The sequence below is a fragment of the Mesoplodon bidens genome (genome assembly GCF_964165515.1).
Source record: "Mesoplodon bidens genome assembly, chromosome: 14".
NCBI classification, from domain to species: Eukaryota; Metazoa; Chordata; class Mammalia; order Artiodactyla; family Ziphiidae; genus Mesoplodon; species Mesoplodon bidens.
In genome coordinates this window covers 10,547,920-10,560,019 of record NC_138170.1, presented here as the reverse complement: position 1 = coordinate 10,560,019, position 12,100 = coordinate 10,547,920, and the positions used below count along the sequence as shown (strand labels likewise).

Here is a 12,100-nt window from a genome sequence, read left to right as displayed (position 1 = left end):
CCATAATTCAAAAAGAGTCATGTACCACAATGTTCATTGCAGCACTATTTACAATAGCCAGGACATTGAAGCAACCTAAGTGTCCAGTGACAGATGAATGGATAAAGAAGATGTGGCACGTATACACAATGGAATATTACTCAGCCATAAACAGAAACGAAATTGAGTTACTTGTAATGAGGTGGATAGATGTACAGTCTGTCATACAGAGTGCAGTAAGTCAGAAAAAGAAAAACAAATACTGTATGCTAACACATATATATGGAATCTCAAAAAAAAATATGGTTCTGATGAACCTAAGGGCAGGACAGGAATAAAGATACAGATGTAGAGAATGGACTTGAGGACACGGGGAGGGGGAAGGGTATGCTGGGACGAATTGAGAGAGTGGCATGGACATATATACACTAGCAAACGTAAGGTAGATAGCTAGTGGGAAGCAGCTGCCTAGCACAGGGAGATCAGATCAGTACTTTGCTACAACCTAGAGGGTTGAGATAAGGAGGGTGAGAGGGAGGCTCAAGAGGGAGGGGATATGGGGATATATATATGCATATGGCTGTTTCACTTTGTTGTACAAGAGAAACTAACACAGCGTTGTGAAGCAATTATACTCCAATAAAGATGTTAAAAAAAAATGGAAGTTTATATTTTTAAGCTTCTTTGCTTTTAAAAAAGAAACCTGAAAAGGAGAATGAGAAGGAAAGAATGTGTAATAAGATCTAGATTCCTAAATCCACAGATTAAAAAGTGTAATCTGTACTCTTTTCAGTTTTAGACTTACTGTTGCTAGGAGAAGAGGGAGAAAAGTACATTATAGGGCCCAGGGTATCTCAGCTTTTCCCCAAATGGCTCACCTCCTGAAGTGAAAGAAGCGGCAAAACACGGGCGAGTCTTTCTGCTGCTCCTTATCCTTTCGGAGGCTGTCCAAGCGACACTCCCGGCACTTGGGCAGCTGCGCAATGATGTTCACGCAAGAGTCGTCCTGCACAAAGGCCTCACCGCTCTGCTGCAGCTTCTTGAGTTTGGCTGGGTCTGTCAAAACCGACTTCCGGGATGGGGCTAGAAAAAAAAGATGAAGGAAAATGGGACCTCAGATTTAAAAAATCACATCAATATCTGACTGAATTCTATTCAAAAGGTCAGTTTTCCCAAAGGGAGAACTCCTCTTCTCAATTACTGGTTCAACTGTAGTAATTTCTAGAAATGGCGTAATAGAAGACAACTATCAGAACAATTGGAAGTTTTATTCTCTTTATAAAATACATCTCATTTGGTGAATCCATTTGGCAACTTAAAACCCCAGACTCACAATTCCAAGTTAGTGCATACCTCTATTCACAACCCTAGATAAGAAGAACGCTTCAACAGAGGACCGTGCGGGAGTCAACTGTGTCAGTTTTCACACTCAAAAAGACTGGTTTGAGATGTGTTTTCCAAAGCATTCTGCAAAAGCTAACCATTCCAAATGTCACAGGCCCCTTGGCCTATAAGAGTTATCCTCTAAATGCTTCTACGAGATGCCACTTGACCCTTGACATATCTTCTATTTCCTTCACACATATGTTCCATTCAAGATTAAGAGCACTGGCTAAAGAGAGGATTTTGATTCTAAGTAAATGCATGTTTTAAGTTTTAACTTGTAATGGGCAGGTGAACTTGAAAGGAAAAGTTAAGATGGTTTCTAAAGAAAAAGGGAGACAAAAATAGAGATGTAACATTAATGAGCAACCACTGTGTCAGACCAGATAACCCAGAAAGGAATCCATTTCTAAGTCAAGAGCCGTAAGGTATACAGTGGGCCCTCTACATACGTGGGTTCAACCAACCATGGGTTGAAAATACTACGCGACCTGTGGTCGGTTCAATCTGCAGATGCAGAACCTGCAGATGGGAATGGGAAGGCTAACTGTAGGGGACTGGTGGGTTTGTGGTATCCACAGCGGGTCCTGGGCCTGATCCCTCTCAGATACTGAGGGACTGTATTTCATATAAAACTGACAGAAAAGACCTTTTCTCGGGGTCCAAGGGAGCTGAGAAGAGGAAAGTTGATTCTTAGGCAAACAAAAAACAAAAACACAACTTCTGGGGAACCAGTCAAGAGATGGGTAGGAGACGGTGGTAAGTAGTGTTGAAAGTCTTGCAAGAAACTAGAAGAAAGATCTCAAACCAAAGAAGGCTTTAAATAAAATAAGCATCGTTAATAATTACCTTAGAGGTGTTCTAATCTTACCTCTCTTTTAAAGCACGACTACAGCACACTGTAAAATGCTAAATGGATGCCATCAGGCCTTGACCCCTTAAACATTCTTCTTCAGTTAGTGAAAGAGAAGGTAAAGCAAGAAAGGAGGGAAAATAAAGAAATCAGTAGTTCATGATGGAATTTTAATTACTCAGATATTGGAAACACATCATCCTTTGAGTTGGACCAGGTTTTCCCAGATCGAGTCCAAAGATGATCTTATCTGTTCTGCCTGGGCTTAAAAAAGGAAATACCTAGAAATAAGCAAGTTGAACTATCTAAATCTAGCCCTTCAGGGAGGAGAGGGACAGTTGATCCCCAGTCAGTGACTCAATTCAGAGCAGAGCCAGGGGGAAAAAGCAACACCAGCTTCTGAGGAGCCACACATCTACTAAACAGAGAAAGGGCAGCTGTTCAACTCCAGCTTGTTTTTGTTTTCTAACCCCTAAGCAAGCAAAGACACACACGGCAGAGGAACAGTTTCCAGTCGAGTCCCTCCATACCCACAAGCAATACTGGTGGAAACAGCACAGAGATCCTGGCAGGCTTCTGATCACACTATCTTACTCCTCAGCCAAAAGTCCCAGTAGACAGCATGCCCCAGGATGTGGACTAGGCTTTTCATTTCTCTTAAAATCATTTTAGTTGGAGCACAGCTGCACAACATATTAAGAAAGACAAAGCTGGACTCTGAAACTCACTTCTACACCTATAATGTGCTTACCAGTCCAGAACTTTGTTTCTTCACATATTAAAATAATTTGCCTTAAAAACTAGCTGAGGGCTTCCCTGGTGGCGCAGTGGTTGAGAGTCTGCCTGCTGATGCAGGGGACACGGGTTTGTGCCCCGGTCCGGGAAGATCCCACATGCCGCGGAGCGGCTGGGCCCGTGAGCCATGGCCGCTGAGCCTGCGTGTCGGGAGCCTGTGCTCCGCAACGGGAGAGGCCACAACAGTGAGAGGCCCGCGTACCGCAAAAAAAAAAAAAAAAAAAAAAAAAGCTGAATGTGAGGGCTGATGACTCAAAAAGAATAAAGAAATAGAACAGGGACATGGTTATGAATATTCACTTTCTTTGGGGAGTTACGTAACTCCTGAAGAACAGTAGAACCTTATGCAATTAATTTTGGGCAAATTACCAGCTATATCAACTTAAGCCTCAAGAATGAACAAGCTGGGTTAGAAGTATTACTCGGCAAGGAAACTTGTTTTCAATTCCTCCAACCCTACTTCAAAAAGACCCCCAGTCAAATCCACCTCCAGTTTCAGAGGCCTGTAGGAAAAGCTAGAGTGTGGATTAGTCATTTGTTACTTACCCAAATGAATAGCGTTTTTATTAAGTTTTTTTTTCAAGTTAATTTTCCCACACAGCTGACAATTATCAAGTTTATTTTTAAACTGTAATAGGCCTGAACCTTCTGACATACTGAAGCCATTTAGTTCTATTAATTCTAGTAAGAGAGCATCTGGTAACTACCATCACTGATATTCATCCTCAAACTTAACGTAAGTCGTGTGAAATACATGTGCCATTTTCTCTATAAGAAGAGTACTTAGTTCTAAATTGTGGGTGCAGCCAGACCTCCCCTTAAGCAAAGAGACTCTGCCTGGTGTTTCAGCACTGTCCTTCAATTCTTTAACTAAAAATCCCTTTTCTAGAGGTGATGATGCAATTCCCTTTTTTAAAAAATTTCAAATCTGGACTACCTGTGTGAGCATAAAATTTCAATCACTTCCTTCACTCCAACCTGGATGTCACAGAAAGATAAGTAATAGGCTGAAGATAAAGCAATCATCAGATCACTCTAGATTTTATTTCAAAATTATTTCCTTAAACCAAAAATTGGGAACCACCTAAGTCATATGGTAAATGCATATAATGGAATCCTTGCAGACTTTAAAATGTTGACAGGCACCTACACTAATGCACTGGGTAAAACTGTCGGTATGAACCCATTTGTGTAATAGTTTATCTGTGTTTCTATATATATGGAACTAAGTCCACCAAAGTGTTAAAAGTAATCATTTCTGAGAAGATTTAGGGATTTTACTTTCTTCTTTGAACTTTTTTGATTGTATGAACTTTTTCTACATTTTCCTATTATTTTCTCATAAGGTAAGAAGATATGTACGTACTGACAACCATTTCTTACCTTCTACCAATAAAGATATGCAGAAGCACTCACCATTCTGGATTTTATTGTTGCTTCTTGTACAGCAGCTTTCAGTATCTACTTTTGCTGAAGACTCCTTTAAATTCTGTGACTGGCAACCTAAAGTTGAAGGTTCTACCCTTTTTTCTACACAACGAGGACTATTACTACTGACATCTGCTTTCTCTTCTGGCTTATTTGAAAGGACATCAGATGTGGAAGGTCCATGTTCGAGATGCTTCTGCAGTTCAGGAGTACTGGCAATTTCCAATTCTGCCGTAGAAGAAGCCTTTGTAGGTAAGCACTCCTTAGGAAGGTCAGTCGATGATGGAGGAAAAGATTCCAAGCTGCTTTCCTGGTCAGTGTTTGTCTTCAGCTGGGTATAGCTTCCCTTTGGTTCACTCAGGATTTTCAAGTCTCCAGTTCCAATCTGAGAGGACTTTGAAGAGAGCAACCCTACTTTGCCGACAACATCTGATGTTCTCAGTATTTCAGGCTTTGTATTTAGACAGGAAGAAAGTTCTGGTAAAATCTGTTTATGACTTCTGAAAAAGAGTAATATGTAAACTAGCATCTAGGCTCTTTTATCTCTTCCCCACCTTCCAAAAATAATTGTTTGGTTCCCTAAAGTAACCAGTATGAAAGAGAAAAGAAAACCGCTTATATTAGAGAATTTATCATAGGTTTCTGTGGGCTAAAGTTAAAAGTAATCAGTCAACGGCTCTGCAAAAATATATTAAACACTAAGGAAAAGATAACCCTAAATACTATTTGCATATTCTCATAAATCTTTAACTGATTCAAGTTAGTTCTACTTCTCATAGCAAAATGAACCGTAGCTTTCCCTCAAAACAAACTGAGTATCACATGGAACCAAAATCACCAGCAGCGCAAAACCCTATCTATGAATGTGTTACCAGCCTTAGCACTGGACTATTTCACTCTTGTTTGGTCAGTGATCAAGACCCAAAGCAAAGAGAAGAGCCAGCTGATTACGTACTTGTTCACAGAACCATCTGGTACTCCCTCCACCCCCGATAGGGGTTATCCTTAAAGAAATTTTGTTTCTCTGAAATTCATCCTAAAGTTCCCCAGCAAAATGCAAAGTCCTTTTTTCCTGTTACACTTGTTTTCCTGCCTCTAACAAAGGATCTCATCCTGGAGAAGCTGTTCTCACTTAAGTACCCATACTAGACACCTTTGCTTGGGTATCATCGAACTTCTTACTGCTCCCCCTTTCTGCTCTGAAGACCACTCCGCCCTCTCTCTGATTGCTATGTGTCCCTCCTCCAAGCTCTCTCCCAAGCAGCCCGCTGTCCTCCCAGTGAACCGATGTGCTCACCCACTCTCCCACTGTATTGCAGTGGTCTTCCAAGCCTACCTTTCTACACTGGTCTCTGACCCCTATCTTAGGTTTTTATCAACTGCCTGCATAGGCCACCACTCCTCCTAAAAGAGATCCTTCCCTTAAAACCCTTCTCTCCATTAACCTTGTAGCCACTTTAAATATCTGATCAAATTTTACATTTCTTTTTTCTTTTTTTTTTGCGGTACGCGGGCCTCTCACTGTTGTGGCCTCTCCCGCTGCGGAGCACAGGCTCCGGACGTGCAGGCTCAGTGGTCATGGCTCACGGGCCCAGCTGCTCCGCGGCATGTGGGATCTTCCCGGACCGGGGCACGAACCCGTGTCCCCTGCATCGGCAGGCGGACTCTCAACCAATGCGCCACCAGGGAAGCCCAAATTTTGCATTTCATATTATCTTCATCTGTAACTTAGTAACTATGCCTCATGACTTAGTATTTTCTCTACTGCCACATTTCTCACCTATACTTGAGGCCTGGGCTGATGAGAACCACTCACTGGAACCCTGTCTCCCTCTTCTCCACACTCCCACTGACCCCAGTCTTCCACATACAACCAATCTGCTCCCTCTTCCTTGCAAGTGGACATCTATTCTACAGCTGTCACTAGTATTTCATTGACCGTTCTCCCTATATCACGTCAAGAAAGCACCTCTTTCCTCACACCCGCTTCTTTCCTGTAACCTTTTAAATGCTGTCCTGTGTGCCTACCACACCTACCACCTCTGAAGGCACCTCACCAGCTTGGAAACTCTAACCTCCCGGGACAACCTGAGATACACTGAACGGCAGGTAATTACATCAAATTTTAGCTGCACTAATAGCCTCTCTATAAACACTGAATGCAGCGTCAGTCTTGCCACCTGAGCAATGACAGCTCAGACAGGAAGAACCATGGCTAAAATAACCGTTCTTTGTATTATGATTAAACATTTTAAAATCATAACTACTCACCCTTGAGGAATTTTTGCTCCAAGGTTAGGTGGAGAGTGGGCAGCCTGGGGGGTACTCTGGTGTCTCGGGTCCTTACTTGGCGGAGTTGCTGCAGTGCAGCCGAGCAGTATCTCCTTAAAAACTGTTGTGGGAACAGACTGTACAGGACACACACTGGGAGAGGCCTAAAAGATATCAAACCAAACAGATATTAAAAAGAAAGCCCCTAGTGGAGACATTACGAAATGCTAGCAAGATTCAAGTCTATTTGCTCGGTTTAGTAGTAAACAAGCACACCAAAGTCACCGAATAAAAAGAACAGGACAGTAGAACAAGTAATAAATCACAAATTAAGGACTTATACCTGAGAGCTATTAAATAAGTCACTCCAGCTTTTCACAAAACTTGCGTCTTCCTACAAAAGATCACAAGCTCATCTTTTACAGACCTCTGAATCATTCTGCCGGGAAAATGCAGCCGTGTGGCAATTACTTTACTAATGCAATGCACAGAAGTGAGCTTTTAATCAACAGTCTTCAAATGGTGGCAGCTTCACATGCATTCAGTTCGACATTACTCAGTGCCCACCACCCACTTACTGCGTAGACTGGCAGGAGACCAGACCACATAGGACTCTTACAGGCAGTGGTGCCTACTGGGTACCAACTTAAGCCTTTACAATGCAATAAAGGTTGAGGACATGGTTCTTGCTGGTATGTGGCTCATCAAGTCACAAAGGTCATCCCAAGCTGCAAAAAATGTCAAGTCATGACAGGCCTGTGGGACAAAGTTAGGACACTTGTCCCCTTCCACTTTCGTGTACTTTTAACTTTACAAAAATATTAATAACGGACCAACTTCTTCCCAGTTTATACTGTCCAGTTTATACTTTCCCACCATGGAAAGAGAAGGAAGAGATTAAACTCAACTCCAGACAACTAAACAGTCTATGGCTTAACCAGGTGAAACCCACTGACCATCTTCACCAGCCTCTTCATTATGTGCTTAAATTTAAAGTCACATTCTCCTTTTCAACTGCGTCTCTTTCACACCACAATGACCTTTACATTCACCTTACCAAATCTAAACTTGCAAAATCTTCAAAGTTTCATCTTCTAGTTACTAACTTCTAAAATTTGATGCAAAACTTCCCTGAGTAAATTTTTAAAACCTCACAATGCTGAATACAGACTATGTAGTCTACTTATGAATCTTTTTCGCATTTACTCTGCCAGCCTTGAAAATACTGTCTAGTATATGCTAAATACAAATATCTGAAAAATAAGAATTTACTTAATCACTATTACAGTTTCAGCATAGCTTCCAACTATTTTAAGGTATCAATGCCAAATCATCTGATCATATATTACACTACGTTAGCTCAGTTTTGGTTAAATATTAGCAGCTTAGTGTTCCCCAGAAGGATTTTTTGGGGGAGGCTTTGGCTATTCTAAGGACATCCTTGGGCTAGCCAACTTTACCTCTCTGGGCCTCAGCTTCCTAATCCTTAAAATGAGGAAATCAGTTATTTTTATTCTGTACACATCCATTGAACTGCTCGAGCCAAAAAACCCTCCAAGTCATTTCCCATATCCGATCAATGAAACAGGAAATCCTGCCTCTATTTCCAAAATGTTTCTGGAATCTATAAATTTCTTTCCAGGCCACCATTACCACCATCTTTCCCCTAGACTACTATGTTTATACTAACTGGCCTGATTCCCTTCCATTTTTGCCTAAACCTTTTGCCTCCTATCTGAAATGTATTCTACCACAGAGCAATCTTTATAAAATATAAATCAATCAGATGGTGGCACTCCACTGCCTACAAGAATTCTGCATGGTCTGGTCTCTGCCAACCCCTGCCCCTCATCTCACTCCATTTGTTTACGGTGCTCCAACTATACCAGCTTCCTTTCTGGTCTTCAAATGTTGTAAGCTCTTTCTTGCCTGCCCCTGTGTACTTGCTATCCCCCCTGTCTGGGCAGTTTTCATGTGGTTGGCTGGTTCCATCCTTCACCCTCAAATCTGCTCAATTGTCACCTCAGTATCTCTGATCACCCTTTCCAAAGCAGTGTCCCACAAGCCACTGCCTTACGCTTTATTATACTGCCATGTTTCTATCTTTCACTGTACTACCACACTGTGAAAATACCTTAAGTTACTTTTTTTTACTGTCAGTCTCCTCACAATGAAACGTAAACCCCTATGGACACAGACCCTGCTCTTGTATCCACTGTTATACCTTTTAAAGCCAGGCACATAGCAGACGCTCAATAAAAAAGACTGGTGGAATGCATGAATGAATAAATGCTCTTAGCACTTAATATTTCAAAGAGCTACAATTAAGTCTTGTGAGATGATACCTCAAGAACCAGGCAGTGATGCTCACCAATGTCTAGCACATATTAAGTGTTCAATAAATATCTGCTGGAAAGCAGGATGGAGGAATAGAGGGAAGGGAGGGGGATTCTGCTGTTTTTACAATGGCGCCTCACCACACCGAGGAAAGGTTTTGTAGAGGAGCGGCAACGAGAGCACGGTGGCTAAGAGCACTGGGTTTTGGTGTTAGACCCTGGTTGGAATCCAGTCTCCGACACTTCCTAGCACATTATTTAACCTCTCTAAGCTTCAGTTTCCTCATAATGAGGAGTAATGAATGACAGTAATGAGAAAAAAAGGAGAGTAATGAAGCATACTGTACAGGGCTGTGCTTTACCACAGTGCCTGGCACACAGATTAGCCGTCTCAAAGCAGAAAAATATCCTGAACAGTTTCTCGGTGCAGTCACCATGTGTTAGAATCATCATAACCTGGATGCTTTTCCTTTAAGAAAACGAAGTATATCACGCTACAACTTGACTGAGGTTTAGCTCAACAGGGATACGGCTCTGATTCCAAAACGCATCTCCACGTGCACACCACTGCATTGGCCTCTGACTTGACAAGGGTCAAAGTTTCTTCTTACCTGAAGAGTTTTCCCTGAAGGTCTTCTATACCAGTCATGGCAATAGTTCCTCCCTGCCAGCAGACGGAGATAATATAATTGAGCGTATAATGATATTCCAGAAAGGACACTGCTGGCTTACAATCCTCAGCAGACTCTCTCCATTAACCAGGCAACGTCCTAACTCTGAGGAATAGTCTGCTAGGCAGAGAAGACCTTCAAGGAGCCAGATGTTCCTGGCGAACAGGTTTACCTTATCCAAAGGTATTCACACCAGCCATCAAGAGTGTTGTCAACCTCAACCTAAACTCCTGTCATCCAAAGAGCACCAAACTCTTTGCCAGTCCAACACATCTGGAAAGTGCAGACACAGTGAGACGTGCACCAAGTGTGTTACTGTACTCACCTTTCACTCACACATGTAAATGAACTCTCTTTCTTTCCCCACTTCTTCCCTTACCTCTCCATCTCCCCTGAAATCTAGGCTAGGCCAGTGTTTCCAAAAACTTGCTTGATTACAAGGATCACCCAGGATATGGAAAAATATTCACAGTATACTGTAAAGGAATCAAGGAAGCTACACAAGAGTATGGCTTTTAGTTTACAAAAAAAAAAAAAAAAGCCTCCACGAATATACAGGAAAAAGAAAAAGAAAAAAAACAGGAGGAAGACAGGTATTCCAAAATGTGAAGAGTGAGAGTCTCTGGGAAGTATGATTATGAGTGACGTTTCTTTTCTTTACTGTGCTTTTCTGGGTTTCCTAAATATTTTTAAATGAGAATAACTTTTTTTTAAATGTAAGAATCTTTATTTTGAAAACAAGTGCAATATAAAAGAATAACTTTTATAATTAAAAAATAATAATAATTTCTAAAACGTCAATACCCAGGTAAAAATTTACCATCTCCAAATTCCTTTAGAATGTGAAGATGACTAGGATAGTTCTTAACAGCTGAAACAGACATTTTTTAAACAAATCAAATTTATTTCCACATCTTAGATGCTGAAGTTAAGGCTCAAACAGGTTGAGGAACTTATCTCCCAACCAAAATTCAAGCCTTTTTGAAAAACAGCTTCTACTGTGTCCAGTGATCAGTTAGTAGCACACAAACCTACTGAGCTGGACCGTATGCTGACAGACAGCAAAGACACAAGCTCCCTGCCCTTCAAGAGCGTGAGTGAGGAAGAGAGGATCACTTACATACGTATATGTTACCATATTTTACAAGCACGTCCTTCAAGGTTATCCATTTACTTGCTCAATTGCCTATCACAGCACTGATAAACGGGACACTTTGAAGAACTGGCACCTTCCCCAACAGGAGGTCCCCACTGACCCCAGTCCTGCTTGTACCCCAGGTTGACTTCTCCATGATCCATCAGGAGCCATGTCCTCGGGTCTGGTCCCCACCTCAACATAACGTCACGTGGCTCTCCTTTTCAGCTTATCGAATGTTTACAGTGATGCCTTCTCCATGACAGGCAACATGCAGTCAACTTCTCCAATCTGCCCTTTATTACTTCTACGCAAGACTGTTAACAATTTATCCAGTACAAAACCTGACAGGTTACCATTCTGCTCTGTTTCTCTTTCAGCTTCTAATACCATGGATTACTTGACAGTATCCCCTGTGAGTCTGCCTCTAAGAGGCAATAATCACTTGCCTGACATCCTCAATTCACAGTCCTTACTACATTACTTCCCCTCCGTAAACTTTAAGGCAAAATGAAAAGGTAGTCATGCTAATTTCTGTAATTACCTCTTCATTCTTTCCTGAACCACGTGAGGTCAAGCCTACACATTTGGAAGACAGAGGTATTAGACATCCTGGTTTACAAAGTTTCTCATCAAGTATCAAAGTTCCTGTGGCCTGTACATAGGCTTAAGACTCAGGAAAGCCAATCATCTTAGCCACCCAGATTCTTTGGTATTTGTGTAGCGTGTGCTTGCTTTGTTTCTAGTTGATGTTGTAGTCCAGCCTGCCCTGATCCAGAGCCTTAGATGCATTCACTGACCCTGACCCATTCTCATGCCATCTCCCCTTGCCCTGCCCCCACCCAGGCTCCAAAGTTCCCTCTACAATGCTGCCAACAATCTCGACAATATCCACTTGATCGATTTTAAAATTCTAAACTCCAGGGACTTCCCTGGTGGCCCAGTGGTTAAGATTCCGTGCTCCCAATACAGGGGGCCCGGGTTTGATCCCTGGTCGGGGAACTAGATCCCACAAGCCACAACTAAAGATCCCGCATTCTGTAACTAAGACCTGGTGCAGCCAGATAAATAAGTATTTTTAAAAATAAATAAATAGGGCTTCCCTGGTGGCGCAGTGGTTGAGAGTCCGCCTGCCGATGCAGGGGACACGGGTTCGTGCCCCTATCCCGGAGGATCCCACATGCCGCGCAGCGGCTGGGCCCGCGAGCCATGGCCGTGGAGCCTGTGTGTCCGGAGCCTGTGCTCCGCA

General features: G+C 42.3%; 1 protein-coding gene across 3 annotated transcripts in view; it reads right to left on the bottom strand.

The window, feature by feature from the left end:
- KDM3A (lysine demethylase 3A) overlaps nucleotides 1–12,100 on the bottom strand; it is a 54,642-nt gene that overhangs the window by 26,340 nt on the left and 16,202 nt on the right. For all 3 annotated transcript variants that reach the window (XM_081254451.1, XM_081254452.1, XM_081254453.1), the window contains 3 exons: nucleotides 6,710–6,873; nucleotides 4,427–4,938; nucleotides 858–1,062 (listed from right to left, as the gene is read on the bottom strand). In XM_081254451.1, the coding sequence (XP_081110577.1) occupies nucleotides 858–1,062; nucleotides 4,427–4,938; nucleotides 6,710–6,873 (881 nt within the window). The remainder of the gene's footprint in view (nucleotides 1–857; nucleotides 1,063–4,426; nucleotides 4,939–6,709; nucleotides 6,874–12,100) is intronic.